Here is a 10,415-nt window from a genome sequence, read left to right as displayed (position 1 = left end):
GGAGGGAGGCACAGCCTTCCCAGAGGGAATGTAGGACCTGGAGTCTCCTCCCTGGGGTGACCATCCCCCATCTGGGAGTTAGTGGAGGAACTCCTTACCTGAAAACCCAGACCTGAAGTTATCAGGAACCTCAGAGCCACAGGGTAGGGCAAAAATTTAAGCACCGCCTCCTTCTCCCAACCTTGCCTTTAGATGTACAGTTAGATCCGTGACAAGTCAGAGGGCCCTGGAGCCCTCAGGGCTTCAGGACCAGCCTCATGCTGACTACCTGTGGGGTGGCTCCTTGGTTGGCTTCTGAGTCTGACCCATCCAGGCTTAAAGCTGGACCCCCAGAGGCTGGAGGGTTATGGAGGAGTGAGAGGTGAGGAGCTCAGCTTCCTTAACCACATGGCTCCTCTCCTCTAGGACAACTGGAGAGGGAGGTGGGGACATCCAGCAGGACAGTGAGACCTCCAGCCCCCCCCCCCAGATTACTGGTCATAAAAAAGGCTTCAGAGGCTGTGGGAGATGCTAGCAGCAGCACTTGGAAGTTATTCTGAGATGTGATGACAGACAGAGGGCTGCCTGTCTAGCCAGGGGCTGTGCTTAACTCACTCATTATTCTAGATGTCAGTGAAATCCTCAGAACTGGAGCTGCAATTTCTTGGTGAGTGCCGAAAACCACCTTCAATACTGGGATGGCAGGTGGTGGGAGCACTCACAGCTGGGAAAATCCCATTTTGCTCCGTTCCTCAGTTTCCTTCCTCTATGAAGGAGGAATCATGACATTTACAAAATGTGCAGAGGCTGTGCTAAGGTTGCTCTGGAAATAAGGGCTGCTGGCACCCTGCCTTCCTCCCACTGCAGAGGAACACTCTTCTGAAGGAGGACTCTGGTGCCACTTGTTAACAGTGGCTTTGCTTCAGGATGCAGATCTGGCCCAGGGCTTAGAATGAGCCTGGCTGCCATGTTGGAACTTGGACAGAGGAGACCCAGGCTGCGCTGCCAGGCTTCACTCCTGAAGGGCTACTTCTTAGGGGCCCCCGGAGAGATCCTGGGAGATATTCCCTAGGGAGGAAGCCAAGGTGAGCTGCATAGGGTGTGAAGTGGGGAGTCCCTGGGCAGCTCCCCCCCACCCGAATCCTGACAAAGGGGTACGTGATGGCTTCAGCCCTTGGACCCTGGATCCTACCTGAAATAAAGGCATTTCTGGGTAGAACCAGAGTCCACAACTGGCTTGTGCTAGAGATAGCTGGAAGAGAACCTCACACCAAAGACTGGAATCCTTTTGTTGAGAGCCGGCAGGTCTTTTTATTTCATGATGTATTATTGCTTTTTCAATGCTGTTAAACGCATTTCCTCACTCTGATGGGTAGAATAAGGATAAGCAGCCCCATGCCAAAAAGGCTAAGCTTAAGCTCTGACCCCCTGGCTACGTAGTGATGGAGCCAGGAGGGAAAGTCAGGTGTTTTCTCCAAGACATGGTGGGAAAGGAAGGAAACTCGGTAGTGGGGAGTTCGTTGCAGGCCTTTTCCTCCTCCAAGAACCGAGGAAGTGAAGAGAGATTTCGGAAGCAATTTAGAGGAGGTCGAGGCAGAGGAGGCCAGTGGCAGAAAGGAGGAAGTGAGGAGGGAAACAGGAGGAGGTTTGCATGGACACTTCCTGTTCACAAACTTCTTATGTTCCTCATTTCATTAACAGCAGCAGTGGAATTTCATGGACAATTGGCGTTGAGCACTAACTGGGAGGTAATGAGAGAGGGAGGATGCAGGTAGAGGCTGTTTGAATTTAAATTCTTTTTCTTCAGGGGGGTTGGGGGGCAGACTTTTTAGACGGCAATTTTAGGGCTGGAAAAAGTTCCTAGCAAACTGCAGTCCTCTGTAAACAGTGTTAGGCGTGCTGCCGGTCACTCAGCCCACGGTGTTCTTCCAGCCACCAGCTCCCAATGGCGGCCCTATGTGTGGGATGCTGCGGGACCGCATGTCTGACCCCGGGCAGATTCAGTCCCTTCAACTTGGGGAAACACACTAGAAATGTGTCCCCCACCAGCGGTGAGCTAGAATGAGCTTCTCTGCAATAGTTAAGATAGAATCACCACGAGGAAACTCTGTACGGACCAGGGCAGAGATGTGGATGAACTAGGATTTCTGTCCTAAGCGTGTGTGATCTATTTGACAGGTGCTGCACGCATGCAAATGGGCACATGGACACATGGACACACACAGCCACAAAACACTCAAAGGGGTAGGAGATAGTGTTATGTCTGAAGTGAGAGGAGAGGGGGCAGAGTCCCAGGGTGACCAGGTGGAAAAGGTGCTGGAAGAAGGCTGCTTTGAGCAGAGTCCTCAGACAGTGACACACAGATGGGTGACAGAGTAGGGTGACTACAACCAGAGGCTTTGATGGAAGGAAAACTGTTCCTGAGGAGGATGGCAGGCAGGCTGGCTTGGATAGATTGAAGACTCTGCAATTAGAAACAAGGAAAAAATGAAAAAAGTCAACTGTAAGAGGAGGGGAAGTTTGTGGAAGGCTTAATTCTCATTTTAGAATTAAAGTTATGAGGCCACAGGATCTGCCATAAGTGAGGATACTCAGGACAGAATTGGCTACTGAGAAGTATGAACCAGAAGCTGATAATTACCCAAGTGCAAAGTGATCAGGGCTCTTCTGTCTGGACGAGTGGCTGTGGCAGAGATGGGAAGCCAAGGGGCCATCAGGACTCTGATGGATAATTTTATGTGTCAGCTTGGCTGGGCCACGTCCCCAGACATTTACTCAAACATTATTCTTGATGTTTCTGTGGAAGTATTTCTTAGATGAGATGAACGTCTCAATCAGTCACCTTTGAGCAAGACAGACTATCCTCCAGAAGGGGGTTGGGCTTCATCCAATCATCTGAAGGCCTTAGTGAAAAAAGACCAACTTTCCCAAAGAAGAGAAATTTCTGCAGCAGACCACCTTTGGACTTGAATTGCAATTCTTTCCCGGGCCTCTAGCCTGACAGAATATCCTACAGATTGTGGATCTGCCAAAAGCCGCCACAGTCACGTGAGTGTTATGGGCTGAATAATGCCCTCCCCACTCCCCACTACCAATTCATATGTTGAAGTAAAAAAAAGAAAAGAAAAGAAAAGAAAAAAAAGAATATTAAAAAAAGGGAGTTCTCATTGAGGCTCCACAGGTTAAGAAAGTGCCATAGTATCCATGAGGATGTAGGTTCAATCCCTGGCCTCCCTCAAAGGATTAAAGCTCTGCAAGGTGTGGTGTAGGTTGCAGGTGCAGCTTGGATCTGGTGTTGCTGTGGCTGTGGCTACGGTGTAGGCCAGCAGTTGCAGCTCCCATCTGACCCCTAGCCGGGGAACTTCCGTATACTATGGGTGTGACCATAAAAATAAAACAAACAACCAAAAAAAAGAACCTATGTTGAAGTCCTAACCACCAGCACCTCACAATGGGACTGTATTTAGAAAGAGAGGCTTTAAAGTAGTAGTTAGGGTTACATGAGTTCACTGGGGTGGGCCTTCATCCGCTCTGCCTTGTGTCCTTCTAAGAAGAGGAATTTCAGACACACATGCACACACACAGAAGAAAGATCATGTGAGGACATACGGAGAAGGCAGCCACCCACAAGCCAAGGAGAGAGGCTTCAGAAGAAACCAACTCTGCCAACACCTTGATCTTGGACTTCCAACCTCCAGCACTGGGAGGTAATCTCTGTTTAAGCCGCCTCGTCTGTGGTATTTTGTTATGGCAGCCTGAGCAGACGGATACAAGGATAGCAGATTATAAATTCCTGGAACCCAAGGGCCATGCGTTACGCCTATGCTGCAGCTCAGGGCCTCACACATGATGTGTGTTTATGTGACAGACTGGGCCTAGAAGCCTTAACATCAGGGTCCCCTCCAATAGTGATGCACTGCTGATAAGGCACAGAGAGAGACAGACTCATCTGGGATACTGGGAATAAGGGCTTCAAGAAACAGATAGGATGGGATTTCTGTGTTCCGGGTAGAGCAAGGGTCCACCAGATTGAAGTCAAATGAAGAATGACGACTTCTGTATTCTCTGCTGTGCTTAACATAATGACTAGGACTTAAGCGCCACTCAATAAAAGTTTTGTTGAATGACTAAGTGATCAAGACAGATGCAGATATCTTAAACACCTTTCAAAAAACCGTTTAAACATTCCTGTATGCTTGTACGTGCCTAGAAATTTTATGAAAGAGATGGCTAAAGGTGGTGACTTCTGGGGCAGGGACAGGGTAAGAAGGCAGGCTTACTTTCACTGCATAGTTAGTAAGATTTCTGCATTTTCATGGGAACGATTTACCCCTGGGCGTTTCAGTAACTCACTAGATGATGTGCGTCCCTGGGCTGAATGAACAGAGGCAACAGGGGCTGGAGAGCTTTTTAACCCACCGCTCCATGCCCCCAGTATCCCCACAAACATTCTTCAGCTTTCCCTGAGTACCGTGGAGCACACGGACGGCGACCAGCAAACACGGGTCTTCACAGGTGACTCCATGACGCCCAGAGGGAGCACAGGGTGACAGTGTAGAGTCCCAGCACAACGAGATAGCTTTGGAAGAGCAGTCGGTCAAAGCGTCCCAGGAGGGCCAGCCATCCAGCCTCCTGTTGGTGTTCCTGGTCTTGGGTCTGGAGGTAGCTGCTGATGGATTGAAGCTGGGACCACACTTCCTTCAGGGCCCCAGACTGGGCCTGGTGCTCTTGACAGACAGGGGGCTCTGCAGGAGAGGAAGACACTCTAGGTGAATCAGGGGCTGCTGAGGCTCCCATGCCTTTCTTATGCCTTCTAGGAAGGTTGGGGGCAAAATGAGGAGTGGGTTGGGTTAGGATTGAGAACTTTGCCTGCCTGCTGAGGGGAGGCAAGGGTACTGAAGGAACCCCCAGAGAACATGGCAAGTAGGGTGTTGTGTAAGCAGTGTGTTATGCAAGTAGGGTGTTGTGTGAGTAGGGTGTCTAGGTTACATCTATCCTGGAGATTTTCTGAGCTAGAAGCCAGCTCACATTGATTTAAGAGCTTTAGCTGCTGGAATGGTTCTTTTTTTAAAAAGTTAAAATATAATCGACATATAACATTATATTAGTTTCAAGTGTACAACATAATGATTCAATATTTGTATAGATTGTGAAAAGATCACAACAAGCCTCGGTAACAACCATTACCACACACAGCTGGAAATTTTTGTTCTTGTGGTGAGAACTTTTAAAATATACTCTCTTGGAAACTTTTAAGGATACAATAAAAATCTGGAATGCTTCATGAGTTTTGTCCATCATCCTTGCATGGGGGCCGTGATAACCTCTGTATCGTCCCAGTTTTCGTATAAGTGCGGCCAAGGGAGCACGGGCATGGTTGGGACACTTTTTCGCATCAAGCAACTAAAACCCAAGTATATAGAAACGTGTGTGTGTGTGTGCGCGCGCGTGCACACTCTACTATTCTGGAGTCAATGGCTCCAACTGGAAAATAAAACAAGGTAAGGGGGCACAGGGCCTGATCGCTAGGCTAAAACGAGGCTTTCTGGAAAGCCCGCAGAAGATATAATGTAAAATGCAGGGCAGAGGCTTAGGAAGTCCATTTTTTCACACGGCCGACTCACAGCCTGCCACTCCACCCATAAGACCTAGGGCTGAGGGTGATAAAGCAAGACAGGGCAGGGACCTCAAGGCTTCTCACAAACCTGTGACCCCAGCACGCTGGGCCCTGGGATCCATTCCTGGCCCATCAGCATCAGCGTCCCCTCGAAAACACAAGAGGGTCTGCTCCTGCTGGCTGCACCGCTCATCGTGGAGGAACTTGACTGACAGGATGGACTTGGATAAGCTGAGAACCAAGAAGGCCATGCAGACTGTGAAGAAGACCTCTGAGGGCAGAGCCAGAGGAGGCGGAGTTAGGAGAAGTCTCTGGGCCCCCACCTTCCCCCAAAGAAAGGCAGCATCCAATCTTGGGCAGAGGTGAGGTAAGACTGGTGCCTGGGGGGCCCCGGGGCTGCTTACCTATCAGAGGGGTGCTCACTGTGCTCCTTGGCACCTCATCAGACATGTTGACCCTGAAGACGGTGTAGCCCACCAGCACGCTGGACTTGAACACAATCCTGGCGCGGCAGGTAGGCGGGAGGTAGAAACTCCCCAGGTCCACAAGCATTAGGAAGATGCTGGGAATCAACAGGCTCACAACATAGGCCAGTGGGCGCCTGCGAATCACCACCTGGATGCGGACAAGGAATCTGTTGAAAAGAGGGTCTTGACCAAACCCCCAGCCAAGAACACTTTCTGCAGTCCTGACATTTTTACATAATATGAAAAGCCTATGCAATTTATAAATGGGAGATTACTCTATGATTTAGAAAATATAGGAAAAAATCCTTAGAGTTCCCTGGTGGCCTAGCGGTTAAAGGATCTGGCATTGTCACTGCTGTGGCTCTGGTCATTGCTGTGGCATGGATTCAATCCCTGGCCCAGAAATTTCCACATGCCATGGGCGTGGCCAAAAATCCTTTAAGCTTTTGCATAGAATAATATTAATATTATTAATACTTAGAAGAAGCTGGAGTTCCTGTCGTGGCTCAGTGGTTAACGAATCTGACTAGGAAACATGAGGTTGCAGGTTCGATCCCTGGCCTCGCTCAGTGGGTTAAGGATCCAGCATTGCTGTGAGCTGTGGTGTAGGTTGCAGACGCGGCTCAGATCCTGCGTTGCTGTGGTGGTGTAGGACAGTGGCTATAGCTCTGATTAGATACCTAGCCTGGGAACCTCCACATGCCGTGGGAGTGGCCCAAGAAATGGCAAAAAGAAAAAACAAAAAAGAAGAAGAAGAAACTACCATTTATTTAGCACTTGCTGTATGCCAGGCACTGGGCTATTGCATATGCTTTGTCTTATTTAATCCTCACAACTACTCTGACAGCTGGGTATTATCTCCATTTTACAAAGCTAGAAACTCAGGTTCCTAAAGATGTAATTATGGTCCAAATTCACATAGCAGGTGAATGAGAAACTGTTTTAGAACCAGGTCTTACACCAAAACCTTTCTTCTTAAACCACTTAGTACGTAACATATTGTTTGGTTTTGGGTTTAGTCTCTCTTCTTACTTGGCATGCAAACACCTCAGCTCCTGTGTGTCTGCCAGAGTCTGGGCAAGAACAAAGAGCATAATAAAGTTGGGAAAATTGAGGAGGGCTTGAAAAGGTGTGAGCAGGACATAAAGAACCCCCAAGGAGGAGGGCAGTGCCCAGGGGATCGAGACTGGGTGAGCTGTTCCTACGCTTAGGCTTGCAGGGGCCAAAGGCAGGGATATTATTGGAATCTGAGGGGAAAGAAAGCTGGGTGGGCTTGTAGTTCCTCTCAGGAGCACAGCCACCCTGGCAGAGACTCCACACGGAGAGAAATGCAGAGATAAACATCCCATGCTCTCTCCCCGTCCCTCCAATCTCTTGCCACTGCTCCCCCTGCCTGCCACTGGCCCTGTCACTGGGGATTTCACTTTTGTGGGCCCCAGCCTGGGAGCAAAAGTAGATGTGAGTGGGGGCAACAGAAGATATTCTGCAGGGCCTGCAGCATGGCTGGGTAGAGAGCTGCTGAGCAGGTTCTATAGCTAGGAATTTGTCTTATAAAATTACCATGATGGCTGTTGCCTTTTTTGGGGGCTGGGGGTGGCAAACCTGCAGCTTAAGGAAGTTCCCAGGCTAGGGATGGAATCAGAGTTCCAGCTGCCAGCCTATACCCAGCCATAGCAACGTGGGATCCTTAACCCACTGAGCGAGGCCAGGGATTGAACCTGCATCCTCATGGATGCTAGTCAGGTTCATTTCCGCTGAGCCACAACGGGAATTCCCTGGTCCCATTTTTTTAGACCTCGCTGCTCTGGGATGGTGATGGCAAGTGTCTGTAATTAACACAAAATCTATTTTCATCCTTCCTGGAGAGTAATCAGGATACAACAGGGCTGCTTCTCCCTCTGATGGACACTTTGAGGGTGAGAACAGCATTCTTTTGCCCACAGCATGCAGAATTTCCCAGACCAGGGACTGAACATACACCACAGCAATGACAATGCTGGATCCTTAACTGCTGGGCCACAAGGGAGCTCCAGAGGATAGCATTTTTTAAAATCCCTCATGGGGCTAAAAATAATATCTTAGAGTGGATATTGGATAAATATTTACTAAACAAATGCATGTTCTTGGCCCTCTGCTGTTAGATTTGGAAAAAAATAATGTCTGAAAGTTCCCATTTCTCTGACTCACCAAACAACTTAGAAATCAAAGGGATGTTGTTTATTTAATCCTGTGAGTTTGTTAGCAGGTAATAATAGCAACCTCAATTAACAGACTTTTCTTTTTTTCTTTTTTTTTTGGCCACACTCAAGGCATGTGGAAGTTCCCAGGCCTGGGATTGAACCTGTGCCATAGCGGCAGCCCAAGCCACTGCCATGACACCAGATCCTTAACCCTGCTGTGCCACAGGGAACTGCAATAATTTGAAAAAAAAAAAAAAAAAAAAAAAAAAAAACAACTCATCCCCTGAAGTGAGCTGAGTAAGTGGCAGAGCTGGGGTGTGCCCCCTCGTCTTCTGCTTCCAAGCCCTGTGCTCTTTCCCATGTGGCATGCTCATGGTCTGATCAGACCTCTGAGCTGAGTGCAAGTTCCTCTCCCTCACCTCTGTCTCTCTCTCTCTGGAAGAGAATCACATAGAAATGAGGCAAGGCAGAGGCCAGGGCTGGAGCAGCAGGAAGCAGAAGAAAGGCCTAGCTGGGTGAGACCAGATGTCACCTTGCTGGTAATAGTGGGGTGGGGTGGGGGTGGGCTCCCCAGCTTTTGGGTCTGGAAGTAGATCCCAGCTCCGTGGAGATCAGCAGACTACAGTCATTCAGCAGACTGCAGTCTGGCTGTTGTCTTTCACGTTAAACATAACTGGCTACAAATATCTAAACCAGTGTAATACACACTGCTTTGCAATCATGTGGTTAAAATACATTTTTACCAAAGTGCAGTCAACAAGAAAAGCCCTGAGTTGTCATCAACTGGCACTTCTCTACTCCCTTTGTCGTGCTGTGATAGCCATGGCTGTGGGCAGGTGGGGCAGGGAGAAGGGGTCAAGGGGTCTGAGGCCACCGGGCCCTGCGTTGCGGCCCCACCAGGGCTGTTGGTGTTCTGGCCATACGCGGAGGTGAGGGCGACCAAGCCTGCTGTCTTTGGAAGGGAGATGCGCAAAAGACCTACAGAGACCTAAGGGTGAATGTTACATAAAGGAGATGGAAAGTATAAGAACACCACCCTCAAGAAAAGTATAAGGAGGTATGATAGCTAAGCAGAAAGAGCTTAGACTTACAGCCCCTCAATTCTCTATGCTGTTTGAAGTGATCCTGGGCAATAATGGACTTCTTCATGCCTTGATTTCCAACCCACCCTTTTTTTGGCTGCACCCGGAGGCATGCAGAAATTCCCCGGGCCAGGGATCGAATCTGCACCACAGCTGTAACCAGAACCACAGCAGTGCAATACCTGATCCTTAACCTGCTGAGCCACCAGGGAACTCTGATTATTCCCTTTTTTCAAAAGCAGTTTACTTTTGCCTTGCCAAGCATCTTGGGTACAATTGAGATTAGCTGTCGTACTCTTTAAATAAAGTTCCCATGTAAATGGCACATGCTGAGATGATTCCTCTCTTTACCCAGAGGCTGATGCAGAGACTGAATGGAAATCTGGGTCAGAACCAAAGATAAGCAGGGTGGCACATTAGGGTCCCTGGTTTCCAAGGAAGTGCGGTTTCACCAAACCACATGTTCCCCAAGGTGCCAGGGGAGAGGTATAGCAGGGGCTAAGAGGTTGACAGACGGGCTGGCTTCATGCAGTAACAAGGAGCCTTGCACTTAGAAGGGCACCATGCTGCAGGAGACCTAAATAGACATTTCTCCAAAGAAGAAACACAGATGGCCTATAGGCACATGAAAAAACGCTCGACATGGCTAATTATTAGAGAAATGCAAATCAGAACTACAATGAGAAAACAAACTTATGGTTACCAGAGGGGAAGAGTTGGGGGAGGGATGAGCTGGGGGTTTGGGATTGGCATACGCACACTATTGTTCATGGAATGAATAGTCAATGGGTACCTGCTGTAGAGCACTGAGAAATCTACTCAATATTCTGTGATGACCTACATGGGAATGGATACATGTATATGTATAACTGAATCACTTCGCCGTGCAGCAGAAATTAACACAACATTGTAAATCAACTATACTTCAATAACATTTTTTAAAAACTACAGTGAGGTACCACCTCACACTGGTCAGAATGGCATCATTAAAAAGTTTACAAATGCTGGAGTTCCCGTCGTGGCTCAGTGGTTAACGAATCCGACTAGGAACCATGAGGTTGAAGGTTCGATCCCTGGCCTTGCTCAGTGG

The 10,415-nt window shown here is 48.7% G+C and overlaps 1 protein-coding gene across 1 annotated transcript in view; it reads right to left on the bottom strand.

The window, feature by feature from the left end:
- The window catches only part of HTR3B (5-hydroxytryptamine receptor 3B), a 44,446-nt gene continuing 35,126 nt past the window's right edge, over positions 1,096-10,415 (bottom strand). Inside the window, exons 7-10 of the mRNA XM_021062866.1 lie at positions 6,001-6,211; positions 5,685-5,867; positions 4,451-4,724; positions 1,096-2,443 (exon numbers count right to left, since the gene is read on the bottom strand). Coding sequence (XP_020918525.1) covers positions 4,489-4,724; positions 5,685-5,867; positions 6,001-6,211 — 630 coding nt within the window. The 3' untranslated portion in view covers positions 1,096-2,443; positions 4,451-4,488. The remainder of the gene's footprint in view (positions 2,444-4,450; positions 4,725-5,684; positions 5,868-6,000; positions 6,212-10,415) is intronic.

This window comes from Sus scrofa, chromosome 9 (genome assembly GCF_000003025.6).
Source record: "Sus scrofa isolate TJ Tabasco breed Duroc chromosome 9, Sscrofa11.1, whole genome shotgun sequence".
NCBI classification, from domain to species: Eukaryota; Metazoa; Chordata; class Mammalia; order Artiodactyla; family Suidae; genus Sus; species Sus scrofa.
Note: the sequence above shows the minus strand (reverse complement) of the source record. Positions and strands in the feature narration are given on the sequence as shown.